The sequence below is a fragment of the Malaclemys terrapin genome, chromosome 3 (genome assembly GCF_027887155.1).
Source record: "Malaclemys terrapin pileata isolate rMalTer1 chromosome 3, rMalTer1.hap1, whole genome shotgun sequence".
Taxonomy (NCBI): domain Eukaryota; kingdom Metazoa; phylum Chordata; order Testudines; family Emydidae; genus Malaclemys; species Malaclemys terrapin.
Window position 1 is genome coordinate 25775356 of NC_071507.1, and position 23607 is coordinate 25798962.

Below are 23607 nucleotides of genomic sequence, written 5' to 3' on the forward strand. Positions count from 1 at the left end.
GTATTCCACAATAGGTGTGGTGCTCGCCATGTGCACCGGTGCCGGAAGTTTTTCCCTTAGCAGTACCCGTAGTGGGGCAGCACCACTGCGACCCCTGGAGTGGCGCCTCTATATCGTGCTATAAGGGGAGCTGCACACTCCCCCCACCCTCAGTTCCTTCTTGCCGCCAGTGAAGGTAGTCGGAACTTCGTGCTCCAGCTCTGCTGTAGTGCTTCTAGCCTTAGTAGTATAACTCTTCTTAGTAGTCTGATTCTCTAGTTAGTTGCCTGGCTCGGGGCATGCTCCGTGCCCCAGGCTTCAAGTCGTGCGATTCCTGTCGCAGTTCTATGCCCAGAAGCGACCCACACACTCAGTGTCTTCGCTGTCTAGGCGAGACTCACGTAAGTGAGCGTTGTAAAATTTGCAGATCGTTCAAACCAAGAACGAAACGTGAAAGGGATATCCATCTCCAGGCCCTACTAATGGAGTCGGCATTGGCCCCGGCACCCGGCTTGGTGCCGGGCGCATCGTCGATGCAGAGCAACGCCCCATCAACCAGTTGGCACCGCTCCCCTTGCTAAGAAGCAAGGGAAGACTCAGCGGCGCCAAGAGAAGGACAGGGATAAGACCGCACCCAAGTTGGGCAGCCCACGATTCCCCTCGGGATCCAGACCTCCGCCTCGCGCTGAGCAGAGTAGTCCGGTCCCATCCGCGCGTGCCTCTCCTGCGGTGAGAATACCGTCGACGCCTGAGGCAGCATAGGCAGCGCGTGACATCCTCGCCCTTCCGGTGCCGGGTGTGCTGCCTGAGACGGGCCCTCGCTCCTGAGGGAAGCCACTGCTGGGAACTCATCAACCCTCCCCGGTCCAGCATAGCCCCCGCTCCGAGGATGAGGTGCCTACCCGTTCTGCAAGGCCATCTCGTAGCCCGCGTCAGACTTCCACTCCGTTGGCCGATTCGCCTGAGAGGGAGTCCCGAGGGTCCTCCACTACTCGGAGGGGTTGCAGGCACCGAGACAAGATGCGTCGATGCTCCTCTTCCTATCGGTGTTACAGGAGCAGGTCTCAACACCATCGGCACCGACGCTCAGATTCGAGTGTTTGCTCCGACAGGTGTCATTCGCGTCATAGCCATGGTCGCCGGGGGAAATCTGGAAGCAGTATCTTTGACGGGTATAGGTCTTCTTGGTCGAGATCTAAATCTCGAGGCCAGCACTGACACGGCCGTGGATGCTCCCGTTGCTCGTATGGCACCGTGCACTCTTCAGCGACTTCAGCTTCGGCACCCAGCTGCCCATCCCCGGGCCGCGCCGTCCCGCACGATCAAGCGGCTCCACTAGGTCCCCAGGTGGGGCACTGGCAAGGGGCACCCTGGCAAGGGCAGTGGTGTCAGTAGGCACCTTGGCCCCACTACCGGCACCGGCGAGACCCCGTTCAGTGGCCACCTCGGCACTGGGAAAAGTCATCTTTTCGAGGGTCACAGGCGCTTCCTCCACTTCCTGATGGGGTGGAAGTTTCATGCTTGAAACAAAATTCTGATTAAAATATGTATATTTTTATCTATAATATTCTTATATGACATTTTTTAATTACAGGCTAAATCATACATACAATCAACTTTTGAGAGAGAATGAAGTTCTTCAAACTGACCATAAGAATTTGAAAAGCTTATTGAACAATTCTAAACTAGAACAAACACGATTAGAAGCTGAATTTTCTAAACTGAAAGAACAGTACCAACAATTGGATATTACATCTACAAAACTGAATAATCAGTGTGAGGTAAGTTAATTTTTTAATCTCTTCTGTTAATCCTTCAATTACTATAGCATTGTAAATGCAGATAATATTATGCAATGTGCTAGACTTTTTATTAATGTATCTGCTTTTGTAGGTAAAATATTAGTACCTGATCACCTTTAGGGCTCCACTCCAGATTTTCTGTCTGAATTTATTATCATAGCCTTACATACTCCCTAATTCACCCACAAGGCAGTGGAGTTTTTCTGTCAGGGGTTGCTCCCTTAGCCTTATATCCTCCCAGGCCACCCACAAGGCAGTGGGTTTGATGAGGTATCAGGTATAGCCTGACCTGACTCCTTAAACCACAGAGTACAAATTGAAATTTATTAAATATTTTTGGATATTTTTCTACATTTTCAAATATATTGATTTCAATTACAACACAGAATACAAAGTGTACAGTGCTCACTTTATATTATTTTTATTACAAATATTTGCACTGTAAAAAATGATAAACAAAAGAAATAGTATTTTTCAATTCACCTCAGACAAGTACTGTACTACAATCTCTTTATTGTGAAAGTGCAACTTACAAATGTAGAATTTTTTTTGTTACATAACTGCACTTAAAAACAAAAAAATGTGAAACTTTAGAGCCTACAGGTCCACTCAGTCCTACTTCTTGTTCAGCCAATCGCTAAGACAAACAAGTTTGTTTACATTTATGGGGGATAATGCTGCCCACTTCTTATTTACAATATTACCAGAAAGTGAGAACAGGCGTTCACATGGCACTTTTGTAGCCGGCATTGCAAGGTATTTATGTGCCAGATATGCTAAACATTCATATGCCCCTTCATGCTTTGGCCATCATTCCAGAGGACATGCTTCCATGATGATGACACTCTTTAAAAAAATAATGCCTTAATTAAATTTGTGACTGAACTCCTTGGGGGAGAATTGTATGTCTTCTGCTCTGTTTTACCCGCATTCTGCCATATATTTCATGTTATCGCAGTCTCAGATGATGACCCAGCACATTTTAAGAACAGTTTCTCTACAGATTTGACAAAACACAAAGATACTAATGTGAGATTTCTGAAGATAGCTATATCACTCGACCCAAAGTTTAAGAATCTGAAGTGCCTTCCAAAATTTGAGAGGGACAAGGTGTAGAGCATGCTTTCAGAAGTCTTAAAAGAGCAACACTCCGATGCGGAAACTACAGAACCCAAACCACAATAAAAGAAAATCAACCTTCTGCTGGTGGCATCTGATTCAGATGATGAAAATGAACATGCATTGGTCCGCACTGCTTTGTATTGTTATTGAGCAGAACCCATCACCAGCATGGATGCATGTCCTCTGGAATGGTGCTTGAAGCATGAAGGTACATATGAATCTTTAGCACATCTGGCATGTAATTATCTTGCGATGCTGGCTACAACAGTGCCATGTGAACGCCTGTTCTCACTTTCACATGACATTGTAAATAAGAATCAGTCAGCATTATCTCCTGCAAATGTAAACAGATTTGTTTGTCTGCACAATTGGCTGAACAAGAATTAGGACTGAGTGGACTTGTAGACTCTAAAGTTTGACATTGTTTTATTTTGAATCCAGTTATTTTTTTGTACTTCATGCAGGTTTTTTCTGCACATAATTCTACACCTGCAAGTTTATCTTTCATAATAAAGAGATTGCAGCACAGTACTTGTGTTAGGTTAATTGAAAAATACCATTTCTTTTGTTTTTTACAGTGCAAATATTTGTAATCAAAAATAAATATAAAGTGAGCACTGTATGTACACTTTGTAATCTGTGTTGTAATTGAAATCAACATATTTGAAAATGTAGAAAATATCCAAAAATATGTAAATACACCTCTACCTCGATATAACACTGTCCTTGGGAGCCAAAAAATCTTACCGCATTATAGGTGAAGCCGCATTATATCGAACTTGCTTTGATCCACCGGAGTAGGCAGCCCCGCCCCCCCGGAGCACTGCTTTACTGCGTTATTTCCGAATTCGTGTTATATCGGGTTGCGTTATATCGGGGTAGAGGTGTAAATGGTATTTTATTATTGTTTAACATTGCAGTTAATTTTTTTAATTGCTTGACAGCCTTAATAATAATCCCTGTTTTTTTTTGTGGAGAAAAGAATGAAAATTAGTTGAGCTGGACTGGAGGAGCTGTCATTGTTGCTTTTGTAAAATTCTGAACCTGTTGCTGTTGTAAAATTCTGAACCCGAGAAAACAAAATGAGACAAACACACAAAAAGGGAGAGAAAAGAACAGCAACTAGAGAAAATGAAACTTCTGTCTTTCATGTTGAGTCACTTGTAACCTCACTGCTGGAAAATACAGGCATGGCATTTGGTCTTAATAGCCACTCCGAGACCTGGCAAACTTGTACCAGCATAGGGCTGTTTAGGGCACGGGTGGGCAAACTTTTTGGACTGAGGGTCACACATTGGGGTGTGGAAATTGTATGGCGGGCCATGAATGCTCACGAAATTGGGGGGTAGGGGTGAAAGCGGGGGTGAGGGTTCCGGCTGGGGTTGGGGTCAGAAATGAGGAGTTCAGGGTGTGGGAGGGGGCTCCGGGTTGGGGTGCGGGTGGGGGGGCTGGGGATGAGGGGTTTGGGGTGCAGGAGGGGGTTCCAGGCTGGGACCGAGGGGTTTGGAGGGAGGGAGGGGGATCAGGGCTGGGGCAGGGGGTTGTGGTATGGGGGAGGGCTGTGAGGGCTCCGCCTGGGGGTGCAGGTTCTGGGGCGAGGCTGGGGATGAGGCGTTTGGGGTGTAGGAGTGGGCTCCAGACTGGTACAGAGGGGTTTGGAAGGCGGGAGTGGGATCAGGGATGGGGCAGGCTGTTTGGGGCACTGTGGGTGGTGAGGGCTCTGGCTGGGGGTGCAGGCTCTGGGGTGGGGCTGGGGATGAGGGCTTGGGGTTACAAGAGGGGGCTCTGGGCTGGGATTGAGGGATTCAGAGGGTGGGAGCGAGATCAGGGCTGTGGCAGGGGATTGGGGCACGGAGGGTGGGCGTCTCAGGGGTGCAGGCTCCAGGCAGTGCTTACTGCAAGCAGCTCCCGGAAGCATGTCCACCCTCCGGCTCCGAGGCACGGCCAGGTGGCTCTGCGTGCCACCCCATCTGCAGGCGCAACCCCTGCAGCTCCCATTGGCCGGGAACCATGGCCAATGGGAACTGCGAGGGCAGCACATGTGGACAGGGCAGCATGCAAAGACACCTGGCCACGCCTCCGCATTCTACGTAGGAGCTGGAGGGGGGTCATGCCGGCTGCTTCCTGGGAGCCGCACAGAGCGGGGCAAACCCCCAACCCCAATCCCCGGCTAGAGCTGAGGGCTGGATTAAATGGTCTGACAGGCCGGATGTGGCCCGCAGGCCATAGTTTGCCCACCCCTGGTTTAAGGCATTGCTTTTAGTTGCCTCTCTTGTCACAGGATTACATCAGTGTTGTGGCCAGATAAAACGGGTTGTTATTAGACAGAAGGCAAAAGGTGAGGGATAGGAAAGAGAAGAAATAAAGTGGAGGAGAAAAAGGACATACTGGGGGATACAGGGGATAAGACAGTGTCACATCCCAGGTGGTGATTGGGATTTAGCCGGAGCCAGTAAAGGTGGAGATGGCAATGTCATCTGGATCTCTCTCTCTCTGATCCACTCTGGTCAGGACATCACTTGGGTTTAGGATGACAAAGGCCCAACAATGACACACTGGATCCTGGGGTCCCAGGAGACAGTAGGGTGGCAACCATGATGCTCCTTTCTTGTCCACTCATCTCCCAGCCAGCAGTTATCTTCTGCTAATTTTTCCCCCCAAGTCTTTTCTTTTTAAAAACCTCAAAAGGGAGTGATGAGTGGAATAACCCCATCCCCTTCTTATTTTGTTCATCAATTAAGCTAATCTTTGGCACATCAGTTTTGGTCCATTGATTTCTGGTTCCACATTTCTCTAGTTTACTAGGCATGATTTTAACCCAGGCTTGAAAGTAGGCCTTTTTTGTTTGGACTAATTTAGTCTTTCTGTCTCCCTTTTTACCTTTTCCCATCAACATTTCTAGTTACAGGTTATTGTGATATTTTATAAACTTTAACTCGTTTCTCACAGTTGAGCTCATCATAATTAAGGTAAATTTGGAGGCCCAAATATTACAACACATGGTTACTCCGGTGTACTGGCACACAGGATAGGCCACAGTTTAGCTTTTTATTACTAAAAGCAAAATGTGACTGGACAGAAATAAACTATCATTGGATGAAGTTTAACAAAGACAAATGCAAAGTGCTCCACTTAGGAAGGAAAAATCAATTTCACACATACAGAATGGGAAAAGACTGTCTAGGAAGGAGTACGGCAGAAAGGGATCTAGGGGTTATAGTGGACCACAAGCTAAATATGAGTCAACAGTGTGATGCTGTTGCAAAAAAAGCAAACATGATTCTGGGATGCATTAACAGGTGTGTTGTGAGCAAGACACGAGAAGTCATTCTTCCGCTCTACTCTGCTCTGGTTAGGCCTCAGCTGGAGTATTGTGTCCAGTTCTGGGCGCCGCATTTTAAAAAAGATGTGGAGAAATTGGAAAGGGTCCAAAGAAGAGCAACAAGAATGATGAAAGGTCTTGAGAACATGACCTATGAAGGAAGGCTGAAAGAACTGGGTTTGTTTAGTTTGGAAAAGAGAAGACTGAGAGGGGACATGATAGCAGTTTTCAGGTATCTAATAGGGTGTCATAAGGAGGAGGGAGAGAACTTGTTCACCTTAGCCTCTAAGGATAGAACCAGAAACAATGGGTTTAAACTGCAGCAAGGGAGGTCTAGGTTGGACATTAGGAAAAAGTTCCTAACTGTCAGGGTGGTTAAACACTGGAACAAATTGCCTAGGGAGGTTGTGGAATCTCCGTCTCTGGAGATATTTAAGAGTAGGTTAGATAAATGTCTATCAGGGATGGTCTAGACAGTATTTGGTCCTGCCATGCGGGCAGGGGACTGGACTCGATGACCTCTCAAGGTCCCTTCCAGTCCTATAATCTATGAATCTATGAATAGTTCCTCCTCAGTATCATTACATTATATCCATGGAGACAAAATTCCACTTCATCTTAGCAGGTATTCTGGAATTATTTTAAAGAGTTTATTGGTGATAGTGAGCATGAGATGTATAAAGAAATAAATAGATAGTAATTCAATTTAATGCTTAATAGAAATTAAGAAATCACCAGGAGATCAGAACACTAAAAACTGCAGGTTTCTGAGAGTCACTGTAAATGTTGGTACTGCAAACTTGTAAATGTAGCTACGTGAACTTTTTTGGCTGTGTCAACATTGCAAGGTGCTAGACAATTTTCCTGACTAAATATAGGTGATATGTTAGAACAATTAAACTGTAGTACACATTTTAAGATTATAAAAAACTTTTCGAATAACGTTTTCCTGGATTATGACTTCTCTTTCAGTCCAAGATATTTGGGTTTGTCTTTCTTTTCCTGCAAATATCAGAGGCCATCCAGACTTATCCATGGGCTCTGAAGATGGGTCCTGTCCCCTTCTAGGCATGCAGCTAGATTCTCTGTGTGTGTAGTATAAATAGAGTGGCAGTTCAGTGTTTTTACCATCCTGGCTTTTAAAGCTTATTTAGAGACATCAGTAAGCAAAATCTTTTCCTAGCCTATCCTAGTGTCTTGGGAATCAAAATTTCCTGATTTCAGAGTAGCATCCGTGTTAGTCTGTATCCGCAAAAAGAACAGGAGTACTTGTGGCCCCTTAGAGACTAACAAATTTATTAGAGCATAAGCTTTCGTGGGCTACAGCCCACTTCTTCGGATGCATATATTGGCCTCTCAAAGTTGGTAAGACAACTCCCACCTGTTCATGCTCTCTGTATGTGTGTATATGTATCTCTTTAATATATGTTTCACTCAATATGCATCCGAAGAAGTGGGTTGTAGCCCACGAAAGCTTATGCTCTAATAAATTTGTTAGTCTCTAAGGTGCCACAAAATTTCCTGAGGCTTTGTTTCCTGGTGCTCTCAGAAGCTACAGAAGAGCTATGCCATAGCTGTTCAAAATCTGTGGACCCTTTCTTACCAGGAGAAGGGGGCACAAAAGTCTAGATGGCCGTATTGGGGCCTTTCACTCCCTATGCACAGGCCAAGATTCCTCCAAAGAAACCTCAGCAAAGCAAGGTCAGTCGTCTTCAATACCATGGATTGAGCACACTGGACCCTCCTCACCAAACAGAGATTCTTCAATGCTGAATCCAAAAATTCCCCAACCTCCAGCCCAATCCATTAAAAAAAAAAAAGAAGCTCCCTGCATAAGTAGGCAATTGAATCACTAGGCAAGGAATCTGGCTTGCTTATCTGAATCTCCTTAACAAAAGGAGGATTTGCACTCTTAACATTACCTCTTTAATTACATATTGGAGGATAATGAGTAGGGGGGCAACAAGCTGCCTTCTTCCCCCATCTGCTCCATTTCCCCCATAGCCCCATGAACCTTAAGTCACAGGGGAGGTGTGGGGAGACAGGTCTGTAAGAAAAGGAACAGATCCTCTGATGATGAAAATCCATCTTCTAAAAGCAAAAATAAAGTAAAAGACAAAAAAGCCATGAGTTTCAGCCTATCTCCATAGTAGGGGAACTCAGCTTCATAGCATAATCCCTAACTAGAGAATTTGGAAAGGTTCTTGGTCTTAGGCCTGGTCTATACTGGGGGGGGGGGGGGGGGAATCGATCTAAGTTATGCAATGTCAGCTATGTGAATAACATAGCTGAAGTCGACGTACTTAAATCTACTTACCGCAGTGTCTTCACTGTGGTCAGTCAACAGCTGACGCTCCCCCATCGACTCTGCCTGCGCCTCTTGCCCTGGTGGAGTACTTGAGTCGACGGGAGAGCGCTCGGCGGTCAATTTATCATGTCGAGACTAGACGTGATAAATCGACCCCTGCTGGATTGATCATTGCCCCTCGAAGCCAGTAATGTAGACAAGCCCATAGATATGTTTGACGTTATGAGGAGGAAAGAAGTGGCTACCAGAGAAAGAAGACAAGCAAGCTAAATCTTCTATCCAAAATCAAGTTGTCTCCCTGAAATTCCTCATTCAAGGACATCATTAGGGAAGAATGGGAAACACCCAACAATAGGAAAGGCTTACTCAGCAAGTCCAGAAATTCTGCATTATAGTACAACCCAGAGATTTCTTCTTCATCTTCTCTATAGTTAATGCAGCAGTGGCATCCCTGGAAAAGACGCCATTTCCTGCTGTGAGTGGGTTTTTTCCCCCAAAAAGATCCTTCAGAAAGGATAATTGAAACTATCCACTGAAGGAACTTTAAAGCTTCTTCAGCTTCTCTTAGGCCTGGTCTACACTATGACTTTAATTCGGATTTAGCAGCGTTAAATCGAATTAACCCTGCACCCGTCCACACAACAAAGGCATTTATTTCGAAATAAAGGGCTCTTAAAATTGATTTCTGTACTCCACCCCCGACGAGTAGCGCCAAAATTGATATTGTCATTTCGAATTAGGGTTAGTGTGGCCGCAATTCGATGGTATTGGCCTCCGGGAGCTATCCCACAGTGCACCATTGTGACCGCTCTGGACAGCAATCTGAACTCAGATGCACTGGCCAGGTAGACAGGAAAAGCCCCGTGAACATTTGAATTTTATTTCCTGTTTGCCCAGCGTGGAGAGCACAGGTGACCACAGATAGCTCATCAGCACAGGTAACCATGCAGGCCGATAATCGAAAAAGAGCACCAGCATGGACTGTACGGGAGGTACTGGATCTGATCATTATATGGGGAGAGGATTCAGTGCTAGCAGAACTTCGAAAAAACGAAATGCCAAAACTTTTGAAAAAATCTTCAAGGGCATGATGGAGAGAGGCCACAATAGGGACTCAGATCAGTGCCACGTGAAAGTCAAGGAGCTCAGACAAGCCTATCAAAAAACAAAGGAGGCAAATGGTCACTCCGGGTCAGAGCTGCAGACATGCTGCTTCTACGCCGAGCTGCATGCAGTTCTAGGGGGGGCCGCCACCACTACCCCACCTCTGACCGTGGATTCCGAGGCGGGGATAATCTCATCAGCTACACCTGAGGATTCTGTGGATGGGGAAGAGGAGGAGGAGGAGGATGAGCTTGCGGAGAGCACCCGGCACTCCTTTCTCCCCAACAGCCAGGATCTTTTTCTCAGTCTGACTGAAATACCCTCCCAACCCTCCCAAGCCAGTATCCAAGACCACGACCCCATGGAAGGGACTTCAGGTGAGTTTACCTTTTAAAATATAAAACTTGCTTTTAAAACAAGCGTTTTTTAATGATTACTTTGCCCTGAGGACTTGGGATGCATTCGCGGCCAGTACAGCTACTGGAAAAGTCTGTTAACATGTCTGGGGACGGAGCGGAAATTCTCCAGGGAAATCTCCATAAAGCTCTCCTGGAGGTGCTCCAAAAGCCTTGCACAAGGTTTCTGGGCAGTGCAGCCTTATTCCGTCCTCCGTGGTAGGACACTTGACCACGCCATGCTAGCAGCAAGTAATCTGGTATCATTGCATGACAAAGCCTGGCAGCGTATGGTCCCGGTGTTTGCTGGCATTTTAGCAACATCCGTTCTTTATCTCGCTGTGTAATCCTCAGGAGAGTGATATCACTCATGGTTACCTGGTTGAAATACGGGAATTTAATTAAGGGGACAGAGGTGACCGTTCCTACTGGGCTGTTTGCCTGTGGCTGAAAAGAAATCCTTCCCTGCAGTTAGCCAAGCACGGGGGGGGGGGGGGAAGGGCGGAATTGGCCCAGAGCTTTTCGCGTTTGGCTAGCAGGGATCTTCCCTGATACCAGCCACGCGTTTGGGGGAGGGGTAAAGCGATCATCCCAGAGAACTCATGGCGGGGTGGGGGGGTGTTAGTTTGGTTCCTGCAGGGATCTTCCTTGATACCAGCCATGCGGTGGGGGGAGGGATAAAGCGATCATCCAGAGAATTGGATGGGGGGTGGGTAAGTTTGTTTTCTGCTGCTGAAGGTTAACAGGAAAACCGCAGCACTCAACGGGCTTTGCTTGTGGAAAAGGAGGGCACAGAAGCCGAAAGACAATGGCTTACCATGGCTGCATGCAAGCCGAATTCTGTTGCCGGACCTGCGTCTGCGATCTCTAGCAGCAAAGCCACAGGCACTCAATATTAAGAGGCAAAATACGACCTTGCACAGAAATCACATGTGCTATGTAATGTGAATAGTGTTGGTCACCGTGAAAGAGTATAAACATTGTTCTGCAAAATGTATCTTTTTAAAAAATTCTCTCCTTTTTTCCCTCCCTCCAGCAGCTGCAAATTCTTCAAGCCTCCCTCCTCCATCCCGAAGGCTATCTCAGATAAGGCATCGGAAAAAGAAGACGCGAGACAAGATGTTCACAGAACTCATGGAATCCACCCGCAGTGAAAGAGCTCGTCTGAATGAGTGGAAGGACACGGTTTCAAAGTATAGGAAAGAAGCCAGTGAAAGTGAGGACAGGAGGGACCAACGTGAGGACAGGAGGGACCAATGTGAGGAGAGGAGAGATGCTCGAGATGAGAGGTGGCGGCAGGAAGATCAGAGAGGCAGGATGCAATGCTGGGGCTGCTGCGTGAGCAAACAGACATGCTCCGGCGTCTGGTGGAGCTTCAGGAACGGCAGCAGGATAACAAAGTGCCACTACAGCCCCTGTATAACCTCCCTCACCATGTTCCATAGCCTCCTCACCCAGACGTGTAAGAACGCGGGGGAGGGGGGGAAGCTCCGTACACCCTCCCATTCCACCCCAGTGGACAGCTCAAGCAAAAGGCTATCATTTTTTTAACCTTTTTTTAGTGGCCTTTTCCTTCCCGCCGATCCTCCTCCCAAACCCCACCCGGGCTCTCTCCCTCTTTTCATAATCAATTAATAAAGAATAAATGATTTTTAAACGATAGTGACTTTATTTCCTTTGAAAGCAAACTGGGGGAAGGGGGGAGGGTGGGTTCCTTACAGAGAATGAGTCAATAAAGGGGGCGGGTTTTCATGAAGAAGAAACAAACAAAAATTTCACACTGTAGCCTGGCCAGTCATGAAACTGGTTTTCAAAGCTTCTCTGATGCACAGCGCTTCCTGGTGTGCTCTTCTAATCACCCTGGTGTCTGGCTGCGCATAATCACCACCCAGGCCATAAAGGTCTCCCCCTTACTTTCACAGAGATTGTGGAGCACACAGAAAGCAGAAATAACAATGGGGATATTGGTTTGGCTGAGGTCTGAGCGAGTCAGTAACAATCGCCAGCGACCTTTTAAACGGCCAAATGCACATTCTACCACCATTCTGCACTTGCTGAGCCTGTAGTTGAACAGCTCCTGACTCCTGTCCAGGCTGCCTGTGTATGGCTTCATGAGCCATGGCATTAAGGGGTAGGCTGGGTCCCCAAGAATAACTATTGGCATTTCAACATCCCCAACGGTTATTTTCTGGTCATAGAATCATAGAATATCAGGGTTGGAAAGGACCTCAAGAGGTCATCTAGTCCAACCCCCTGCTCAAAGAAGGACCAATTCCCAACTAAATCATCCCAGCCAGGGCTTTGTCAAGCCGGGCCTTAAAAACCTCCAAGGAAGGAGACTCTACCACCTCCCTAGGTAGTGCATTCCAGTGCTTCACCACCCTCCTAGTGAAATAGTGTTTCCTAATATCTAACCTGGACCTCCCCCACTGCAACTTGAGACCATCTGCCACCACTGAGAACAGCAGAGCTCCATCCTCTTTGGAACCCCCCTTCAGGTAGTTGAAGGCTGCTATCAAATCCCCCCTCATTCTTCTCTTCTGGAGACTAAACAATCCCAGTTCCCTCAGCCTCTCCTCATAAGTCATGTGCTCCAGACCCATAATCATTTTTGTTGCCCTCCGCTGGACTCTTTCCAATTTTTCCACATCCTTCTTGTAGTGTGGGGCCCAAAACTGGACACAGTATTCCAGATGAGGCCTCACCAATGTCGAATAAAGGGGAATGATCATGTTCCTCGATCTGCTGGCAATGCCACTACTTATACAGCCCAAAATGCCGTTAGCCTTCTTGGCAACAAGAGCACACTGTTGACTCATATCCAGCTTCTCGTCCACTGTGACCCCTAGGTCCTTTTCTGCAGAACTGCTACCTAGCCATTTGGTCCCTAGTTTGTAGAAGTGCATGGGATTCTTCCGTCCTACGTGCAGGACTCTGCACTTGTCCTTGTTGAACCTCATCAGGTTTTATTTTGGCCCAATCCTCTAATTTGTCTAGGTCCCTCTGTATCCGATCCCTACCCTCTAGTGTATCTACCACGCCTCCTAGTTTAATGTCATCTGCAAACTTGCTGAGAGTGCAGTCCACACCATCCTCCAGATCATTAATAAAGATATTAAACAAAACCGGCCCCAGGACCGACCCTTGGGGCACTCCGCTTGAAACCGGCTGGACACTAGACATGGAGCCATTGATCACTACCCGTTGAGCCCGACAATCTAGCCAGCTTTCTATCCACCTTACAGTCCATTCATCCAGCCCATACTTCTTTAACTTGGCGGCAAGAATACTGTGGGAGACCGTATCAAAAGCTTTGCTAAAGTCAAGGAATAACACATCCACTGCTTTCCCCTCATCCACAGAGCCAGTTATCTCATCATAGAAGGCAATTAGGTTAGTCAGGCACGACTTCCCCTTGGTGAATCCATGCTGACTGTTCCTGATCACTTTCCTCTCCTCTAAGTGTTTCATAATTGATTCCTTGAGGACCTGCTCCATGATTTTTCCAGGGACTGAGGTGAGGCTGACTGGCCTGTAGTTCCCTGGATCCTCCTTTTTCCCTTTTTTAAAGATGGGAACTACATTAGCCTTTTTCCAGTCATCTGGGACCTCCCCCGATCGCCATGAGTTTTCGAAAATAATGGCTAATGGCTCTGCAATCTCATCCGCCAACTCCTTTAGCACCCTCAGATGCAGCGCATCCGGCCCCATGGACTTGTGCACGTACAGTTTTTCTAAATAGTCACGAACCACTTCTTTCTCCACAGAGGGCTGGTCACCTTCTCCCCATATTGTGCTGCCCAGTGCAGCAGTCTGGGAGCTGACCTTGTTCGTGAAGACAGAGGCAAAAAAAGCATTGAGTACATTAGCTTTTTCCACATCCTCGGTCACTAGGTTGCCTCCCTCATTCAGTAAGGGGCCCACACTTTCCTTGACTTTCTTCTTGTTGCTAACATACCTGAAGAAACCCTTCTTGTTACTCTTAACATCTCTTGCTAGCTGCAACTCCAAGTGTGATTTGGCCTTCCTGATTTCACTCCTGCATGCCTGAGCAATAGTTTTATACTCCTCCCTGGTCATTTGTCCAATCTTCCACTTCTTGTAAGGTTTTTTTTTGCGTTTAAGATCAGCAAGGATTTCACTGTTTAGTCAAGCTGATCGCCTGCCATATTTACTATTCTTTCTACACATTGGGATGGTTTGTTCCTGCAACCGCAATAAGGATTCTTTAAAATACAGCCAGCTCTCCTGGACCCCTTTGCCCTTCATGTTATTCTCCCAGGGGATCCTGCCCATCTGTTCCCTGAGGGAGTCAAAGTCTGCTTTTCTGAAGTCCAGGGTCCATATTCTGCTGCTCTCCTTTCTTCCTTGTGTCAGGATCCTGAACTCAACTATCTCATGGTCACTGCCTTCCAGGTTCCCATCCACTTTTGCTTCCCCTACTAATTCTTCCCTGTTTATGAGCAGCAGGTCAAGAAAACCTCTGCCCCTAGTTGGTTCCTCCAGCTCTTGCACCAGGAAATTGTTCCCTACACTTTCCAAAAACTTCCTGGATTGTCTGTGCACCGCTGTATTGCTCTCCCAGCAGATATCAGGGTGATTAAAGTCTCCCATGAGAACCAGGGCCTGCGATCTAGCAACTTCTGCTAGTTGCCAGAAGAAAGCCTCATCCACCTGGTCTGGTGGTCTATAGCAGACTCCAACCACGACATCACCCTTGTTGCTCACACTTTTCAACTTTATCCAGAGACTCTCAGGTTTTTCTGCAGTTTCATACCAGAGCTCTGAGCAGTCATACTCCCCTCTTACATACAACGCAACTCCCCCACCTTTTCTGCCCTGCCTGTCCTTCCTGAATAGTTTATATCCATCCATGACAGTACTCCAGTCATGTGAGTTATCCCACCAAGTCTCTGTTATTCCAATCACATCATAATTCCCTGACTGTGCCAGGACTTCCAGTTCTCCCTGCTTGTTTCCCAGGCTTCCTGCATTTGTGTATAGGCACTTAAGATAACTCATCGATCGTCCCTCTTTCTCAGCATGAGACAGGAGTCCTCCCCTCTTGTGCTCTCCTGCTTGTGCTTCCTCCCAGGATCCCATTTCCCCACTTACCTCAGGGCTTTGGTCTCCTTCCCCCGGTGAACCTAGTTTAAAGCCCTCCTCACTAGGTTAGCCAGCCTGCTGGCGAAGATGCTCTTCCCTCTCTTCGTTAGGTGGAGCTCATCTCCGCCTAGCACTCCACCTTTTTGGAACACCATCCCATGGTCGAAGAATCCAAAGCCTTCTCTCCGACACCACCTTCATAGCCATTCATTGGTCCGGGAAGTAAGTCCCTTGCTGCAGCCGTTTAAACAGAGTAGTGTTCCTGAAGATGCGAGCATCATGAACCCTTCCTGGCCAGCCCACGTTGATGTTGGTGAAACGTCCCTTGTGATCCACAAGTGCTTGCAGCACCATTGAAAAGCATCCCTTTCGGTTTATGTACTGGGTACCCTGGTGGTCCAGTGCCAAGATAGGGATATGGGTTCCATCTATCGCCCCACCACAGTTAGGGAATCCCATTGTAGCAAAGCCATCTACTATGACCTGCACATTTCCCAGAGTCACTACCTTTCGTAGCAGCACCTCAGTGATTGCTTTGGCTACTTGCATCACAGCAGCCCCCACTGTAGATTTGCCCACTCCAAATTGAGTCCCGACTGACCAGTAGCTGTCTGGCGTTGCAAGCTTCCACAGGGCTATCGCCACTCGCTTCTCAACTGTGAGGGCTGCTCTCATCTTGGTATTCTGGCGTTTCAGGGCAGGGGACAGCAAGTCACAAAGTTCCATGAAAGTGCCCTTACGCATGCAAAAGTTTCGCAGCCACTGGGAATCGTCCCACACCTGCAACACTATGCGGTCCCATCAGTCTGTGCTTGTTTCCCGGGCCCAGAATCGGAGTTCCACGAATAGAACCTGCCCCATTAACAACATGATCTCCAAAGCACCGAGGCCCGCGGTTTGAGAGAATTCTGTGTCCATGTCCATGTCCTCATCATGCTTGTCGCTGCCGCCTCCTCGTCTCGTTTTTCTGGTCCTGGCTCAGCATAAGAACGCGCGAGGTGTTTACAATGTTCATGACTGCTGTCTTGAGCTGAGCGGGCTCCGTGCTTGCCGTGGTATGGAGTCTGCAGTGTTCACCCAGGAAAAAAGGCACGAAATGGTTGTCTGCTGTTGCTTTCATGGAGGGAGGGGTGAGGCTGTACCCAGAACCACCTGCGACAATGTTTTTTGCCCCATCAGGCACTGGGATCTCAACCCAGAATTCCAATGGGCGGCGGAGACTGCGGGAACTATGGGATAGCTACCCACAGTGCAACGCTCCGGAAATCGACGCTAGCCCCGGTACATGGACGCACACTGCCGAATTAATGTGCTTAGTGTGGCCGCATACATTCGACTTTATACAATCTGTTTCCAAAATTCGAATTATATAAATTCGGATTAATCCCGTAGTGTAGACATACCCTTAGTGTCGACATACCCTTAGTGTCTGCTTGGCAATAAGCTATTTCAGGGCCACAGTGTTCGGCTGCAACAACTTAACAATACTCTTAAAACTCATCTCAAAAACAAAGGAAATTTGTTTATTTTTATTTTTGTAATGTATGTCCTGGTATTCACTGTCAAGAGTTTAGGTCAAAAATAGTTTAACTCCTATATTAATAAGATATTTTTCTATTACAATTGATTGCTCTGCTAGTTAAAGTGAATCCAGCCAATTAACAAAATATTAAAATGTTAAAAGAAACATTTCTGAGTCCATTTATTTGATATTGCTATGTCTTTTGCCTGATTTACTGAAGCCTTTGTGTGTCCTGCTTATATCTTCTAGATAAGCCTGTAAATCAGGCAGTGTGCTCAGTTTTATATTAAGTCCTGTTTTGTACATTTTTAACAGTTGCTTAGCCAGCTTAAAGGAAATCTGGAGGAAGAAAACAGACATCTACTTGATCAAATTCAGACATTAATGCTACAGAATAGAACATTACTGGAGCAGAATATGGAAAGCAAGGATCTTTTCCACGTTGAACAAAGACAGTACATGTAGGTATACCAAAAATTATGAAACCGCTGTTCAGATATGTGACAATGGCAAGCTTACAAATGTAAAAAAACACCGTCTACTGGCTGATACATTACATAATACTCTCATACCCTATTCTCTTGTATTTTTTCTTCAAACATAACTAAAGTGATTGCATTATATATTAATTGCTGATAATCACAACCAGAAATGTTGATTTTTAAAACTAAATAATTAAAAATACATGTTTTTTATGGTATGTGGATCTAATGAAAAAAAAATTATTCCTCCTTCCACTTCAGGTTTCAGAGTAGCAGCCGTGTTAGTCTGTATCCGCAAAAAGAAGAACAGGAGTACTTGTGGCACCTTAGAGACTAACAAATTTATTAGAGCATAAGCTTTCGTGGACTACAGCCCACTATGCATCCGAAGAAGTGGGCTGTAGTCCACGAAAGCTTATGCTCTAATAAATTTGTTAGTCTTTAAGGTGCCACAAGTACTCCTGTTCTTCTTCTTCCACTTCAAGCATCCCAGAATTCTTTGAAAATTCTGTTGCTTTTTCTAGTAGAGAACTTTTGTTTCTTTTAGCAGTAAAAAGAAAGTGTTTTTAAATACTACTTTATTGTATCCTATATGTGCATGCTGTGTTCATAAAGTACAGCATTACATCATATTAAAGACCGTAAATGGCCCATGAAAGTCTTTAAAATGTCTTCATTTAGATATATCTTTACCTCCTATTTTCTGTATTTCTCTTTCTTCCTCTTTATTACTTAGAGACCTCTGTTTCTTGGCAATTTTTATGCGGCTCCCACTTATTCTTAGGTGAAAAAGTCTGCTCTCAGATACCTAAAAATGCAAAGAAACATGTAATATTATATAAACATATATACATAGCTGCTAAAATAGCAATTTTGATTAATTTCTGTTTACAGTGACAAGTTAAATGAATTGAGACGACAAAAGGAGAAATTAGAGGAGAAGATTATGGATCAGTATAAATTTTATGAGCCATCCCCCCCCAGAAGGTACTGCTTGAATATATTTTATGAAAATGAGTATAACAAGAAATTTAAACAAGCTAAGGACCCATTTGTGCCCCTATTGAAGTTGATGGTAAGATTCCCATTGACTTCCATGTGAGCAGAGCATGTCCACATATTGTAGTTAAACTTGCACACAAATTATTTTTTAAATTATGCATTTTATAAAGTAATGAATTATAAATGCAATAATGGGTTTAATTTTATTATAACAGAAGGGGCAATTGGATTACTCTAAAAATGAGGAAATTGATAAAATCTAAGAAGGATGTTAACCGCGAACGTCTGAAGTCTCTGACTCTTACACCTACCCGTTCGGAGTCCAGTGAAGGATTTCTTCAGCTACCCCATCAGGACAGTCAAGATAGTTCTTCTGTGGGTTCAAACTCTCTTGAAGATGGCCAGACACTGGGAACCAAAAAGAGCAGTAGTGAGTAGTTACAAAATGATTTTAGTTTGAAATACTGTTTGGTTAAATATATTTCCAATATGTGGTAAAAACTTCAAAACTACTTAAAAAAGAACAAGTCAGTTGGAAATCTTTAAGTAATGTTAAGAGCTCCCAAGGCCTGTAATCTTTAGGTCAATGGCAAAGCTCCCCTTTACTTCAGTGGTGCAGGTTCAGACCCCACCTAAAGTGTATGGATAGATGCTGTATTTTAGCATTTCAGTAAATGTAATTAAATACATTAAAATAGATCTATAGTATATCAGGGATGCAGAATTAGGTAGGCTTATTGGATCAGAATAACAGCATTTAGCCTGTCAGAACTTCAAATGCTCCTCTCCCTAATCCACCTCCTTCTGCTTTGTTTGTTTTCTCTCATTCCCATGAGACTCCCACCCTCCTCAAGTATGCCTCTCCATATTGTGTCCATACTAACAACCATTAGTTGCTAAAAAGATCATGTGTCTCTTGAAACTCATGGTGATGGGTTTTGGCAACAATATAATTGAGACTAGAAAGAGCTGTGGAGTGATATAAGCAGCTAGAAGGACACAGATCACTGCTGATCCTAGAGATGGGCAGAGCTACAGAAAGAAATAACGGATAAGTTCCTGATGTAGGGGGAATTGATGTTTGCCAGACATGAAGTGTTAACCCTGAATGAGCCACTTTGTCATAGCCGTTAGGATGCACATAGCTTAGAGTATTTTATACAACCTTTACTTATTTCTTTTGTTGTTCATCAATAATTTAAGTCATGAAATTTCTAGTGGCAGGTAATTAGTTTTTTGCCATTACATTCCATGTTAAACAAGTTACATTACTGATTAGTTAATAAATTTATTACAAGTGAGATATTGATGTTACATATAAAGCATCAATGTACCTTCATATTATAATTCATACCTTTTAAAGTTTAATATCTAAGTGACTTAGAATATATAAGGTGAAAATTTGGTATTCCAATTTTCATCCCAGGTGAGAATTTTCTTTATTTAAAAAAAAAAAAATCTCACATGGTGGTTTTTGATTTTGGCTCTTACTGTGCAAACTTAATAAAAATAAAAAATAAAAAAAATTGGTATTATTTCACATATTTTTACGGAAATTAAAAATAGAGCATAAGAGAATCTGGAAGAGTCTGTCTTTGGATAGGGTGCCAATGCATGTAGGGACAATCCTGCTGAAAAGAAGTGCTTGAAATTCCTAGTTTCTTAAAAGGAGTTGGCTATAAAAGGTTATGTGACCCTTTAAAAAGAAGCAGTTTGAAACCTGATGCAGATTAAAATAATTACAACCCTTCCCTTGCCTATATAAATACTGGATTTTTTTTATTTTGCTTGCCTTCATTCATTTTGTCCTCACTACAAGAATTAGTCTCCCCTCAAATGTGGTGCTATCAAGAGTTGCTTGTGTATAAGAGAGGACCTTAACTATACTAAATCTTTCATAAATCCATTAATGATAAAAACAGGCCCTGGTTTAAGAAGACAAGGATCTTCAACAAAGCAGTGACTAGTTGCTAAGAGGGCTTTTGTCTTGTACCTTAATAAAATAACACCATTCCATATAATTTCTGGTTTATGGTGACAGGATCATGGAACAAAATATTTCCAATATTTCCTATCAATGTTTTTCAAAGTGGATTAGATCCTTTATACAAAAATGCTGTGTGATAATGGGGACTCAGATCCCTGAATGTTGCAGTTTTGGAAATATACAGAGCTGCTGCCAGGATTGCAGTCAATATTTTTACTCAGCATCACTGTTGGCCTAGCCTCATGATCTGATGCCTAGTCCAGGAGAGCAATTCTACAACAATCATTATTCAGTTAAATAATCCTCCTCATTCCCATCTCCTTAGGGATTTATTACTCTTTGTGAATCTCCAAGAGTGGAAACCCGTACCGACAATCCTCAAAAGAGAAAGAGAAGTTACTCATCTATAACTGGAGTTCTTTGAGGAGATATATCCACACATCCCACCTTTCATTCCCATTTTGGAGGGTCTATTGCAGGGGTGGGGAAACTTTTTGGCCTGAGGGTCACATCGGGGTATGGAAATTGTATGGCGGGCCATGAATGTTCACAAAATTGGGGGTAGGGGTGTGGGAGGGGGTGAGGGCTCCAGCTGGGGCTGCAGCCAGAAATGAGGAGTTCAGGGTGTAGGAGGGGGTTGTGGGCTCTGGGGTGGGGCTGGGGATGAGGGGTTTGGAGTACAGCAGGGGGCTCCAGGCTGGGACTGAGGGGTTCGGAGGGCGGGAGGGGGATCAGGGCTGGGGCAGGGGGTTGGGGTACCAAGGAGGGGTGTGAGGGCTCCGGCTGGGGGTGTGGGCTCTGCGGTGGGACCGGGGATGAGGGCTTTGGGGTGCAGGAGGGTGCTCCAGGGGACCGAGGGGTTCGGAGGGTGGGAAAGGGATCAGGCTGTGGCAGAGGACTGGGGCGCGGGGGGGGGGTGTGTGCTTAGGGATGCAGGCTTCAGGTGGCACTTACAGAAAGCAGCTCCTGGAAGCATGTCCCCCCTCCAGCTCCAAGACGCGCGGCCAGGCGGCTCTGCATACTGCCCTGTCCGTAGGCGCCACCTCTGCAGCTCCCATTGGCTGGGAACCATGGCCAATGGGAGCTGCAAGGATGAGCGCCTGTGGATGGGGCAGCGTGCAGAGCTGCCTGGCCACGCTTCCGCGTCAAGGCAGCTGCCTCCTGGGAACCGCACGGAGCAGGACAAGCCCCCGACCTCACTCCCCGGCTGGAGCTGAGGGACAGATTAAATGGTCTGATGGGCCAGATGTGGCCCGCAGGCGGTAGTTTGCCCACCCCAGTCTATTGGATTCTAAGTGAATAGGAGAAACTCAGCTTGTGGGCAAGTCAAGCTTTGTCATCTTTCTCTTTTGTAGCTCTGGACAAGGAATTTTCTTTTGCAATGTAATCAATCCCTTTTCATGTTTCATCAGTACAGTATCCTGGAAAAGTAGGTTCCGTGGCTGAGGGTCAACCTCAATGTCATAATGTATGGAGCCTCAGGTTCACCTAGGATCCCTCGCCTTCTGGGGTTTTCCACTCCTCTCAGATAGTTTTATTCTGTAAACCTACTGTCATAACTATAAAGGGAAGGGTAACAGCCCTTCTGTGTACAATACTATAAAATCCCTCCTGGCCAGAGACACCAAAATCCTTTTACCTTTAAAGGGTTAAGAAGCTCAGGTAACCTGGCTGACACCTGACCCAAAGGACCAATAAGGGGACAAGATACTTTCAAAACTTGGTGAGGGGAAGGCTTTTGTTTGTGCTCTTTGTTTTGGGGGTTGTTCGCTCTTGAAACTAAGAGGAACCGGACATCAATCCATGCTCTCCAAATCTTTCTGAACAAGTCTCTCATATTTCAAACTTGTAAGTAACAGCCAGGCAAGGCGTGCTAAGTTTATCTTTGTTTTCTCAACTTGTAAATGTACCTTTTGCTAGAGAGTTTACATCTGTTTGCTGTAACTTTGAATTTAAGGCTAGAGGGGGTTCCTCTGGGCTCTTTGAATCTGATTACCCTGTAAAGTTATTTTCCATCCTGATTTTACAGAGATGATTTTTTACCTTTCTTTCTTTAATTAAAAGTCTTCTTTTTAAGAACCTGATTGATTTTTCCTTGTTTTAAGATCCAAGAGGATTGGATCTGGACTCACTAGGAATTGGTGGGAGAAAGGAGGGGGAATGGTTAATTTCTCCTTGTTTTAAGATCCAAGGGTTTGGATCGGTGTTCACCAGGAAATTGGTGGAAAAGTCTCTCAAGGCTACCCAGGAAAGGGAGTTAGTACTTGGGAGTGGTGGCAGCAAAACCAGATCTAAGCTGGTAATTCAGTTTAGAGGTTCACATGCAGGTCCCCATATCTGTACTCTAAAGTTCAGAGTGGAGAAGGAACCTTGACACCTACTAAGAACTACAACTTGGGATCCTCAAATCCACTTTTATCCCTATGAAGTGGGGATCCTGGCTTTATTGAGTGATGTTGGCTCAACTAACTTTCTGGGGTCCAAAAGATTCATAAGTCTTTTCCCTGAAAAAGAACTAAAGAGAGACTCTTGTCAGATCTCCATTTCCAAAATTGAATATCTGTCCTCTCAACTGCTGTCTTTTCCTAGGCCCTTGTTGGCTTCAGAAGATTGTGAAGATGAAGAGGCTTCAGTTAGATAAACCTTCTCAAGAGGGAGAATCACCATCTTCCTAATTTCTGGATTATTCTTAGGCTTTAATGTCAGTCTCTCTACCTCTCCTGGTGAGACTTGCTGAAGCCCTGAATCTAGAGACAGAGAACTCTCCTATTCTTTATTATGGAGGCACTGGTCATAGTTTCATGGCTAAGGTTGTGTTCTGTTTTGCGCTTAAAGCAGTGATTTATCCATTTTGTTATATATGAAAAATAGAGCATATCTTGACAGAACAAGGAGTAATGGTCTCAAGTTGCAGTGTGGGAGGTTTAGGTTGGATATTAGGAAAAACTTTTTCACTAGGAGGGTGGTGAAGGACTGGAATGGGTGGTGGAATCTCCTTCCTTAGAGGTTTTTAAGGTCAGGCTTCCAAAGCCCTGGCTGGGATGATTTAGTTGGGGATTGGTCCTGCTTTGAGCAAGGGGTTGGACTAGATGACCTCCTGAGGTCCCTTCCAACCCTGATATTCTATGATTCTATGCTCTTCCACAAACTTTCGGCAATCGCTCTTTAAATATAGATTTTTTTTTTAGAATTTACAAGTAAATCTGTTGTTTTATGAGTTAAAATTAATTTTAAATTGGGTCCTTTAAGAAATTTAGCATTGGTGTCAATCTTTTCTTTGTCCAAAATTATCTTAATAATGGAATAACACAGATTCTTCAAAATTTCCTCTATATACAGTAGTTAAAATTAATTGAAATCTTGTGCATAGGCTATATTTGAAAAAAAAGTTGTAATTAAGCTAAGTTATTAACAACCGTTGTATTTAATTGGTATAATTGTATAAGCTAAAAACATGGTCAGGTCAACAGCTCAAG

At 45.0% G+C, this 23607-nt stretch overlaps 1 protein-coding gene across 9 annotated transcripts in view; it reads left to right on the plus strand.

Annotated features, from left to right (window-relative positions):
* CCDC88A (coiled-coil domain containing 88A) overlaps window positions 1-23607 on the plus strand; it is a 364297-nt gene that overhangs the window by 298355 nt on the left and 42335 nt on the right. For all 9 annotated transcript variants that reach the window (XM_054023155.1, XM_054023156.1, XM_054023161.1 and 6 more), the window contains 4 exons: window positions 1574-1760; window positions 16976-17121; window positions 18037-18129; window positions 18360-18574. In XM_054023155.1, coding sequence (XP_053879130.1) covers window positions 1574-1760; window positions 16976-17121; window positions 18037-18129; window positions 18360-18574 — 641 coding nt within the window. The remainder of the gene's footprint in view (window positions 1-1573; window positions 1761-16975; window positions 17122-18036; window positions 18130-18359; window positions 18575-23607) is intronic.